This window comes from Pyrus communis, chromosome 3 (assembly GCF_041283825.1).
Source record: "Pyrus communis isolate YQ-2024b chromosome 3, ASM4128382v1, whole genome shotgun sequence".
Lineage (NCBI taxonomy): Eukaryota > Viridiplantae > Streptophyta > Magnoliopsida > Rosales > Rosaceae > Pyrus > Pyrus communis.
This window is the reverse complement of record NC_142567.1, coordinates 4533491-4545868: the sequence shown is the minus strand read 5'-3', so window position 1 is coordinate 4545868 and position 12378 is coordinate 4533491. Positions and strand designations below refer to the sequence as shown.

The window sequence follows — 12378 nt, the reverse complement described above, 5'->3', positions numbered from 1 at the left end:
TTTCGGCGGTTTGCGTGGCACCGTGTCACGCCCCCACTTTGCGTGACCTAACCCTGGAGCCTTTACATCACCCGCGGGTCCCACCCACCGTTTCCTCCACGCAACTCCCTCCGACGACGCTCCCTTCGCGTAGGCTGTCGCTGTCACTTTCGGGCACGTCACCGCCACACCAGTCGCAACGCAGCGAGCGTCCGTAATTCCCGCCCACGTGAAGGCGGCTTGCGTGGCGGGGCGCCATACGGTACGTGTCAGCGTCATGCACAACTGCATGGGGAGCGACAAACTTGTGGACTTCGTGAATTCCAGACGACACGATCGATGTGTGGGCCCGGACCAAAGCGGCCGCCGCGCCTCCACCTAAGAGCAGTATTTTCTTACGTGGACATTTTAATTGTTCCCCAAAAGTTAGTTTTATCTAAGACGGATATATCGTGAAATTGTGAAAAATATTGTGATTATCTTTCAGCATCACCCCGATAGTTTTCGGTTTTTAACTTTTGGCCGCCTTGGTTTTATTTTTTTTTTATTCAATTTTTTTATACAAATATTATCAAAACACCTTAGATACGAATTTAGATTTTTTAATTACTCTAGATGACGGTTTCAGCCAGCAAGTTAATCGATTATTTTGTTGCTCACCGTAACAGTACGTAGTGATATTAAATTATATATTTTAATAATAAGTAAAAGTAAAAAAAATTGATCTTATAAGTATGTAGGCAACTGATTAAACTCGTTGTAGGTGTAGTAAGGAAGCTATGAAAATATGTATGAGATGTACTAATCATCTCATACATCTTACAGTGGATGCACAAACTTTGAAATCGGTAAGTTAAAATAGGCGCTAATTGTAGTGAGGAACCCTAAACCCTACATAACCATGGTAAGTTAAAATGCATTCAAAAAATAGTTTAAGACAGTTAAATTAGACGCTAATTGTATTTCTCTAAAATTAGGTGTACAATTTGATGGCATAAACGTTTATTTACAAGAGTGTTTAGTTATGATGAACTACATAACGATAGAAGCGCACACTAACTAACATTTGCTAACTCGATGAGAAAAATCATATATCATGTCAATCTAGTTATTACCAAAGAATTTGTGGGTCTTTATTGTGAACTCATCATCCTTTAAAGCTGACTTAACCCTGCTTAATAAACAGTTTTAATAAATAATTTTGTGTTTCATTGTCGATTCTCACAAAGAAATTGTTTGGTTTAGAAATCTAAGTGCAAGCCAATTTGAGGCAAGAGTTTGTGTCCGATATCAAGGTATTTTGTCATGATGAAGCGCACAATGATAGGAATTTGCTCAATCTAACTTTTGTTAACTGACAATAAGCAATGATGATGTCAAAATATTTTTTTTGGTAGAATTATATTACCTTGTTGTTGACTCGCCAACCTTTAGAGCTCAAAGCCAATAATTCTTACATAAGGCAAAACATCCTGATGAGCTGGAGTATAACTGTCGCAGATTTGGTGAGTTACGATTTAAGGTATTCGGTATGATGAACTAGACAAAATAGAAAATGCGCTTAGGACAACTGTTGTTAAACGGACAAAGTAACTAATAACATGAGAATGTCGTTTTATATTAAAGAAGTTTTTTTACTGTTAATACTCTAATGATCAAAGAATTTATTTGTTCTAGGATTTTAAGTGATTACCAATATGATGACACAAACGTTCATTTCTAAGATCAGGCTATTCAGTTATAATGAAGCAGACAAAGATAGAATTTCACTCGACCGAAATTTTGTTAAAGCGACAAGAAGAAATGATAGTGTTAAGATGAGTTTTCATGTTGGTAGGAAATTATAGTCCGTACTGTTGACTCATCAACATTTAGAGCTCAAAACTGATAATTCTTACATAAAAACTATATATCATCATAATGAGCTAGAGTATGAAGTAGATATCGTCAATTACCAACGAAGGTATTTAGTTAATTATGACAAATTAGAAATACAAGAAAACGCACTTAGGCTAGCTTTTGTTAAACAGGAGAAAAAGCAATAATTACTTAAGAGTATTGTTTTTTGGTAAATAACTTATTGTTGTTTGTCGATTCTCAACCTCTAAAAACAAAAGGTAGAAAAGTGTGAAAAGAAAAGTACCAATTAGCATGACAAATTAGAGTTGGATAGAAAATAGAGCCACTTAAAAGTTAGTGTATCGATTTTGAAATAAACAAGAAACTAACTCAATTTGACATTTGTTGAATGAATGTGAATTATTCATAACGAAAGAACGGTAATTGATCATGTTTTAAATTCTTATTGTTATTTTCTTAATTATTCACTAATGATTGTACTGACAGCCAATCATGTTTTCCATCCACAGGATAGTGTTTTGTTGCAATCTTTTTTCTTTCTATTTGGGCTAAGCACTGAACTAACTAAAACACCAAAAGGGAAAGTAATGATTTTTAGTTTTACTCTTCCAATGTAAATATTTCCCAACCAAAGGGGCAAAATCTTTACGGAAGAAAACTGACGGGGCGAAAAAGAAAATAAACGAAAAGTCTGAAACAGAATTAGTAATTACTGGACGGCGAGTGAGAGTAGGGTGCACGTGACGACAACAAGAATCCCGACATGTACCTCGTCAACACGGTCCGCATGGGCCCCATCCGTGGACCCACTCTCTTCTGATTCGGTCCTCATAAAATACGCAGCGGTTTCCCCGTCGGTGCCGCCTCCTAAATAAAATCCAAAGAAAAGCTGGAACAACCGAGAATCGCTATGCTGAAGGAGCCCTCACAGACTCACCCTGACCCACCGCATCTCACCGTCTGATCAGGTATCCGTGCGATGGTACACAGATCACGAGACCCACCCGTGTGAGACAAAAGAGAGAGAAGGAGCGAGAGCCCCATGCTTTCAAATCATGACGCCGCACCGTGTCTTACAGCTTTTTTTTAAGTTATTTATTTTCAGTTTTTTAAATGTTTACTTTCTTCTCCAATTTGCTAACAAAAGCCGAGTTGGAATAAATGTGCGGAAAACATAATCTGATACATTAAATTTGTTACATTGATGGGTGGAGATACGAGTGCAGCGAGAGCATAGCGATACATCAAATCTGATACATCGAGCATCATAATAGATGTATACTTCAAAAAAAGTTTAACAATTTGTAATGTGATTTTGTGTACCGACTCGTGTTTTTTTATACATAAAAAATTATAACGGGCAGCGGGTCCAGAAAGTGACGTAAGCAGGGGAGATTTTTATCTAACGTGCGCACCTGAAATTGAAAACAGGCGGCTGCTGCGCACATTAGAGGTGTCGCAACCGCGCCGCGCGACAAGGCTTGTCACTCGGGAAACAATGCCGGCGACATGTCTGTTGGATCGACGGCACATAATATCCAAACAAGATAAATCTAACGTAAATTTCACGAAACAAAAAAGGGGTTTTGTTGGACTGTTGTTCGGATCCGAACAATAAATACGAAATAATAATCGAGTGATGATACAGGATGAAATGTTTCATTTCATAGCAAGATTTCTGAACATATAACTACGAACTGAACAACAGAGAGAGAAACCTAAGATCTCTCGGATGGGATTTAAAAACAAAAAGGAAAATTAGAAAAAGGTCGGGTGGGTTTTTTTTCTTTTCGCTTTGGGTTTATATACACAAGGAGCTGCGGAACAGTTTAACATTATACAACTGCATGTAGGGGCTAATTTCAAAATACATGACAGCTCGAGCGTTGCTAGCTTTCTCGTTTTCTAACAGGGTTTTTCTTTTTCTTGTTTTCTTTTTTTTTTTTTCCTACCATAAGAAAGGAACAAATTTGGACCGGAAAGAAAGCAAAGGGGTGATCTTTCGCGGCGGGCGGCGGGAGTTTAGGCGACTTCCGAGGGGGCAGGGAGGTTCAGGTCGAGATCGAGCCGTACGTTGCGGGAGCTACGCTCGAAGTCGACGACCGAGGACGCGGAGTAGTCGCTGTGGGCCGAGCCGGATATGGGAGCCGGGCGGTCGAACCTGCAAGTTTCGCGGGCGAGCTGGAAGGCGGCGGCGCCGTCGGCCTGTGCGAAGGCGTCGAAGAAGAACACTGGACGGGGCACGGGGAGCGGGCGGAAGCCGCTCGCGGCGGTGAAGTAGCCGCCGCCGGTGGAGAAACGGGGGCTTTTGAGAGCAAGGTCGAGTGGCGGCGGAGGCGGCGGGGAGGAGGACTCCACGGTGCTGCTCTGGCTGCTGGGGCTGTTGCTGACGTTCGTCGCCGCCGCTGATTTAGCGGCGTTGTTCATGTTGACGATGTTGACGACGTCGAGCTGGAGCTCAGAGGGGGTGGGGAAGTTGGTCTTCGCCTTGCCTCCGCGAAACTCACGCGCCGCCTTGTCGTACGCACGCGCTGCGTCCACAGCGGTGTCGAAGGTCCCAAGCCAGACGCGGGTCTTCTTCCCGGGATCTCTGATCTCGGCGGCGTAGCGTCCCCAAGGCCTCTTCCGGACACCTCGGTACCGGATCTCGTTGGATGTCGGATTCGGGTCCTCGGAGCCGGTTTTGGATAGGGACTTCGCCGTCGTCGGAGCCATGGCTGCTTTGGAGAAAGATGTGAGCTTTGTGGTAAAAAATGCCGAGAGAGAGAGAGAGAGAGAGAGAGAGGGAGGGTTGGCTGAGGTGAGAGAGGGGAGTGAAGGTGGGTTTTATAGCGAGGAGAGAGTGTAAAAGCGACGCTCCTTTTCGGGCGCTTGTGTGTTGTGGAGAGTGGAGAGTGCACAAGTGGCTTCTCTTGCACGAACCACCTCGGTTACTTCTGACCACCTCTCACCTCGCGCCACGTATTTTCTCCCTTCCCAAATTCAATGCTGGTTGTGGTACGCTATACATACATTGTAGTTCGGATTATACGACAACGTTCTTGCCTTGTTTGGTAACTAAGATTTAGTAAAAAGATTTTTTTTTCCATTTTAGATGTTTTTTTATATATATCCTTTTGCAATGGAAAATTTTTCATTTTCATATCAATAAAATCTCGTTATGCACTCAATTTTTGAACCTCTTTTTTACCATAAAATTACAAATTTATTTATTAGGTCATTTCTAATGCATCAGAAAGTTTGAACTTAAAATGTTATATTTGAGTCCAAATAACAATTTTTTTCACTACAATGCAGTGGAAAGTTAAAACCTATATAAAAAATTTAGTCAATTTAAAACTAATACTTGGGTTTCATCTAAGGTGGAGCTCATACCTACAAGGAAAAATGTTATTTCAACAAGAAGAACAACATTTGTGTGACATCCCACATCGACCAGGAGAGTGATCCTTATATGTATTTCCCCATCCTTACCTAGCACGAGACCTTTTGGGAGCTCACTGGCTTTGGGTTCCGTAGGAACTCCGAAGTTAAGCGAGAAGGGGGATAGAGCAATCCCATGATGAGTGACCCACTGGGAAGTTGCTCGTGGGTTCCCAAAAACAAAACCGTGAGGGAATGGTAAGTCCAAAGCTGACAATATCGTGCTACGGTGGTGAAGCGGGGCCGGGAAGTGACAATTTGCGTTTTGAAACCAACCATCTCCGAATCCACATTCTCAAATTTGAGTTCTAAATCCAACATTTTCTTCCCAAATGCACATACTTAATGTTAAAAGTCAAATTTGAGTTTAAAATTTTGCCTTTGAGATAGCCTTATTCGTGCATAATAAACCATTTCAGAAAGAAGACGCTCATCACATAAAACATTACTAAATCCTAGCTTTATTTTATTTTATGACTTACACAAATATTAAGCATACAAGGTCGAATTTTTAACAGAGCCATCAAAATTCAACTCGACGAACGGTGGTTTGGGAACATTTATGATTTTTTTCTAGAAGTAGAATGGCAATGTACAAGTTTTTAAGTTGCCTATAGATCATATTCCTCCTCCTGCACTTGATTTTGTATAGTGGTTAGGTCCATATTAAATATGTATCATTGTGTCAATTTCGTTTACTGTTTTTGTAGGGTTGAATTTGATTTGTTATCTAACTTATTGGAAATATATTAATTTTTGAGTTTATAGCATTATTCTTCAAATGGGTTTGTTTCCTTATTTGCTTACTAGCATTAGACGAGCAGATTCTGGTTTTAAAACAACGACATTGATGCTTTTTACTCCTTTTCACACAATAAGTGCATGAAAATTATATAGACATTGAAATTTGAAGTGTGAAGTGATGAAAATAAGGTGTTTCTAACTCAAACATACATATTTTTTGGGTTGCATATGAAAAAATGATTTATATGACATGAATACACTATTATCATAACCTTATGTGACAATAATATAACGATATGTCTGAGGTTCTCTTTACAATGTCGTATCATGTACAAATAAGACCACAATAACTTTGTAATTGCGTCATGTAAACTACTCTCATATATATGATTGCATGCTCTCCCTTTCCTTTCGAAAAGGAAAACGAACAGTATTTGATAAATGATATATTAAATCATACTTGTCCACAATTCCCAATCGGTAAGTATACAACAAGAAGAATGTAAATTATTGTCACACAAAAAGGGATCCAAAAGTTTCATGAAAATTTGACCCCAAACGTAATACTTTCGCCTTTTTCAATGAGGGAAATAAACAAATACATTTTTTTTTTTTTTTTGGCTTTCCCCATCTAAATAGTATTTATTAGAGGTGGCAAACCAATATTTTGAGTTGTTAATAACTATCTATTAATGCATGTTTAGTTTAATTTCATCTTACATCATCATCACCACTACCAATCACATTTCTATATGATATCAAATTAAGCAGGTCTTAACAGATATCTATTAACAACCTAATAGATTGATTTCCCACCTTAGTATCTCAATAGCATTTTAGTATATATGAAGATTATTTACATTTTGTTACCCAAAAAAAAAAAAAGATTATTTACACTTAATTTTCATAGTGTTCTTGTACAAAAAAGCTTTATTGTCTATTTATTAGATTATCTTCGAGATATATATTTTTTTCATAACTGCAAGCATATATGATTTGATCAGTGATCCATGAATGATTTACATATCATCAAATTTTAGGACAAGAAATAGCAAAGAGTTTAGATGAAACATAGAAAAAGGAGACTAATATTATATATATATATATATATATAGAATTTTAACTTGCTTAATGAGTCAATGGTCACGGTCGGTTTAAGTGGTGAATTGACTTAGTAGTTAAGGTCTTTTATTTTATTTTATTGCGTTCTGAGTTCAAACTTACCCTTATTCTTATTCCTTATAGCATTTCCAATAAAAGATGCAAAATATCTTAAAATTGGCATTTTGCATTTCTTGTTAACTGGAAAGCTTTCTAGTGCCGGTATGTAAAATACTCGTCTTCATCCGAAGATGTTAATAACAGTATATATTTACATCTTTAACAGGTAGACTCCTCTAGTTAAAGAGAGAAAAGTAACTGAGCCCCCAAATCTACATATCTCGTATTCAAGCATAACTCATAATTACATTTCCCAAAAACGTAAATTGAGAGATAAATGTGGCTTTTACAACTATAGCCCTTATGTTTTCAAGATGACAATGTTGAAAAAGTAAAAAAGAAGACGACGAGTGGTACTTAATAAAGATTCACCTAGAGTGTGTGTGTGTGTGTATGTTTTTTTTTTCATATGGTTTGTTTACCATATTATCTTTGGAACTAATCATTTTTAAAAAAATATTAAAAAATAATTGGTTACTAAAATTTGATTTTATCCATGTTTTACAGATAGTTTAAAGGTAATAAAAATTTAAAGCAAAAAAAAAAAAAAAAAAAACCAAAGACTTTAGATTAAAAGTTAAAATTTATCCAAACGAATTAATGTAGACTTTAAATTTTACATAAAATAATGTATCAGGATTTTTTTTTTATTTGTTACAACAACAATAAAATTGATTTATTATTGTTATCAAATAACATTGAGGCTAAAAGAAAGTGGAGGAGGATTATCTCCCATTCTAATCTTCTTCTCCTTCCTTCCCTTTCTATTTGAACGATTACGGTTAAGTCACATCAACATCTTATATTTATTTATTTTTTTATCGAGACAATATGACAAAAAACAATATGTGAGAGGAGATGAGAAAAGAGTATGTATCACATCCCGGCCCAGGGGGACCACTTCCCGGGCCCGCTCCACCACCGTAGCACGATATTATCCGCTTTAGGCCCCGACCATGCCCTCACGGTTTTGTTTTTGGGAACTCACGAGCAACTTTCCAGTGGGTCACCCATCATGGGATTGCTCTAGCCCCCTTCTCGCTTAACTTTGAAGTTCCCATGGAATCCGAAGCCAGTGAGCTCCCAAAAAGCCTCATGCTAGGTAGGGATGAGAATATACATATAAGGATCACTCCCCTGGATGATGTGGGATGTCACATTATGAAAATAAGAGGGGAGAGAATACTACTCCAAATAAAGTTGTATTCTCTCATCATTCTAAATTAAATAACAAATATGAGGTAAGCATGATGCACTTGTCAAAAAATAAAAGTAAGGAACATACACTTGTCAAATCACAATTTTGAAAAAAGACAAATAGTACTTAACTCAAGAATTCTCTAGAAAAAACCTTTTTAGTTTTAGTTTTTTTCTTTATTGGAAGATGAAAATTGACTATTAAAGTAGAAAACTATAAGTTCTCAAAATTTTATTTTACCTTGTAAATCATCCTTTTACATTATTTAATTTGTTTCTTTTGTTTTGGGGTTATTTTTTGGCTGCCCAACCAACGTTCTAATGGCTACTTATGTTATTCGTCGTTATTGTTTATGAGATTTGAGTTTCGAACATCCTCGAGAAGAATTAGATACATATGCTACTAAATATGATTGTTGACGAATTAGATACATATGCTACTAAACATGTATAATTTTGAGACAAATATTAGCATTTTAATGAAATTTCCTAGCCGGTTTCATAGCTGGTAAACTAATAGAACAAATTTTGTTTATTAAAAAAGAAATTTCTTAAAAAGGAATATATCAATATGTAAATCGTGGCAAAACCTACAATTATCTCATTGTTTGTTAATAATACTGTTAACGCGTGATCCTTTTAGACCTATTACAATAATGTATAGTTGTTTGGACTTAATATATGGGTCTTGAAAGAGCCACAAAAGATGACATGATTAAGACATTAGGCTTTTAAGCTGGTCCAAAAAATTCAGCAAACAGAGCACTATCGCAACAATGAAAAAGAAGTCTACGACGTGACATAAATGTTTTCAAGCCTAGCACTCAGGTAAAGTGCATTCCAATCACTCTTGAACGAGCGTTGTGCCCAAGACGAGTTGATCCGAGAAATCATGCGAGTAACCCTATGTAAATTTCGTTTCGAATGGATAGTGGAAAAGTAGCTTACAAACAGTGCCTCCGTATTCAACTAATTTATTGGTAGGACGGTGACATAATTAAAGACCCAAGACTTTTATAGCTCATTAAGGGCCTATAAAAAAGGGTCGAGTACCCCTTATAAACGGTCGAATCCGCAAGTGTAAAATTACATTACATTGTCTTGAGAGCTATTTATTGTAATATGCAACAAAAATGTACCAAACCACTATAGTGGATGTAACCCATTTTCAAGGGGGAAGCACTACTATATTGGCCATAATATAGTTTTATAGTTTGAACCCACCAAGGGTTGACTGTATTGGTCTTGTGTTGACCTCCTAATTTTGAACCGTTAACAAATTGCAACAAGTTATCTCTTATTGCTCTTTTATTGTATACATTTCATTTGATTATCCTTAAATAACACACATGAAGTAAGCATAATGCACTTTTTAAAATGTATAAAAGAAAACAAATGAGACTTAACTCAAGAATCACCCAAATAATTATTACGGAATATCATTTTTAGACATCAATGGAGTTGAAAATTTGAACGTCTCAAAGTCCTGTGTTTAGATTTAAATAGTTTAATTACCAATATTTTTTGTTCTATCGCAATTAACCTCTCAATTGAAAAGTTCAAGCTCTAAATTTTTCTCAGGATAAAGTTAAAGCTCTAATTGTTCAATGCATGTTAATGTGAGATTAGAGTGAAAAAGGAATTAAGATTAGACATTAGAGTTAAAACATGATTAGTAAAGTATCAAAAGAAAGAAAAAGGATTTCGACTTGCTTTGAATTAAAACGAATGAAAAATAATAAAAAAAAACTCTAAAAATGCTTTGAATTTGAAATGAGTAGGAGAGCCCGCATGGAGCGTTGATGTCACGCGCCACACGTGCCCGTGCGCCCAACATGCCAACACCGAGAGCTAAAAGAGAAAAGTATTCGCTCGGTCAACGAGGCGTTTGACCCACACACGGTAACGCGCACACTCTCAGATTTCTCACTCGGTGGGGCCCATGTGGATAACAAAGCGCGGCGATGCGCGCTGGCGCGTTTCTGGTGAGGGCCACGTGGCGCGAGGACGATGGAAGGGCGGCTTTCCCTAACGGCGGTTATGACGGCGCTGTCGTCGCGTTTCGTGCTGCCGCTTCTTTTGTGTTATGGCGATAGACGGAAAGTTTGTGGCGGCGTTTGGGTTTGGGTTTTGTTGGACTTTTTGGGCTTTGGTACGAATATTGTCGGCATGGGCCCGGCTCTTCGCCGCGTGAGATGGCTCGTTACTTTTTGAACTGGTCGCATCGGATCCGACGGTTGTTACTGTCTTTGGCTTGTTGCGATGCTGCCACGTGTAGAGGTGGTTTTAACAGCTCTTGCGCAGGCCACCGCAAAGGAAAGTTCTCCGTATATTGGACTGATTTTAAATTGAAAGAAACAAAAGTACTTGTGTGTCATTCTAGGAAAACAAGAATAATGATTATTTTTGTTTAACTTTTGAAATCTTTTCCTTTGAATATTTGACAATTTGGTGCTTCGGTATATATTATACTTTATAGTTTTTGGAGGCAGATTCTCTGCGCTCCTACTTTTCGTGCTCTTTTATATTCTTTTGTTTGTGTGATCACGGTTAAGTCACGTTAACATTTTATATTACTATTTATTTTTGTCTTATTATCTCTATAAAAAAACAATATAAAATATTGACGTCACTTAATCGTGACCACATAAAACAGAAGGGCATAGAAGGACACGGGAATTGGGAATGTAGAAAATCTGCCTCCATAGTTTTTAGCAGTTAGACCTTATTTATTGTATTTTTTTATATCGAGATTACAATTAAAACATATGGAATATAGAATATTTCATGGTTGGATATATAAAAAAGAATACTTTATTGTACATTTGAAAATTTCTTGGTGTAATTACGATCCAGTTTGAATTGGTTTCCTTCTCAATTTTAGGCAAACCGATGAATTGTTAAGTACTAGTTTGGATTGCTTAAGTTTTTCAAAAAGCAGCTTTTAATTTTTTTTTTATTTTTATAGCTATTGTATGTATTCGGTAAATGAAAAATAAGCTACTTTCTTTGAGGAAGCGGAAAAAGAAAGTTAAGTAGGAGGTACTTCGAAAATTCTAACTTTTCTCGAAGTATGCAGAGCGACAATACCACTTTAATGAATCTTTCTAAAATCCAATAGTACCCAATAATTTTTACAAGGGAGTCTTAACGAATAGCCTACGATACTGTTTATTTTAACGAAAAATTATATTTTTACACTAAAAATCAATTATAGTACTATTCACTTCATTCTTTATTTTGTCTTTATCATTAAAACTCAAAATTTTTATATTATTTTTATTATTATTATTATTATTTTTTTACAAATGGCAACCGTCCCCTTAAGTTCACTATACATTCCCCTCACTTCAGCACCAAACCGTTAGCTTCCACCGCCCTGCCACACCCTAAGTATCCAACGCACCCAGTGTCACGCCCTGGAAATCATTTTTCCAAAACTATGAATAATTAAATAATAAAATTTAAACGGAATCCTATTTAAATAGGCCATCAAGTATTTTAAAAGGGAATTCCTTCTCAATCCTTATGAGCGTATCTCTCTCTTTTATAAATGAACAATACTTGGCTACTCAAAGATGACCAGGAATTCCTACTTAAAATTTCTCAAAATTGTTGGTTATCAATCTATAGAATTTCGTGTTTATAACCATAATTGTTCATATTATAAATCATTATATAAAGATCATCTCTGCAAAAAATCAATTAAAACTAAAGTCGTTTAATCATCAAACTATTTAAAAACAAATGGACGGTATTAGTGAAAGCATTATGAACCGTCTATGTATTTGCTACAATAGATTAACTAAATGATCTTTGTTTTAATTTAATTTTTGCAGAGATGATCTTTACAATGTGATTCATATGAATGGTTTTGATTATAAGCACAAAACTCTGCGATTTAAACATTAAGAATTTTGAATAGGAGTGTCTACTAATCTTTGAGTAGCAAAA

The 12378-nt window shown here is 36.6% G+C and overlaps 1 protein-coding gene across 1 annotated transcript; it reads right to left on the bottom strand.

Annotated features, from left to right (window-relative positions):
* Positions 1 to 3479: 3479 nt before the first annotated feature.
* Positions 3480 to 4646, bottom strand: LOC137715490 (ethylene-responsive transcription factor 4). The gene has a single exon (XM_068454837.2). It carries the CDS (start codon positions 4552 to 4554, stop codon positions 3862 to 3864), a length of 693 nt encoding a protein of 230 aa, XP_068310938.2. The 5' UTR covers positions 4555 to 4646; the 3' UTR covers positions 3480 to 3861.
* Positions 4647 to 12378: the final 7732 nt, after the last annotated feature.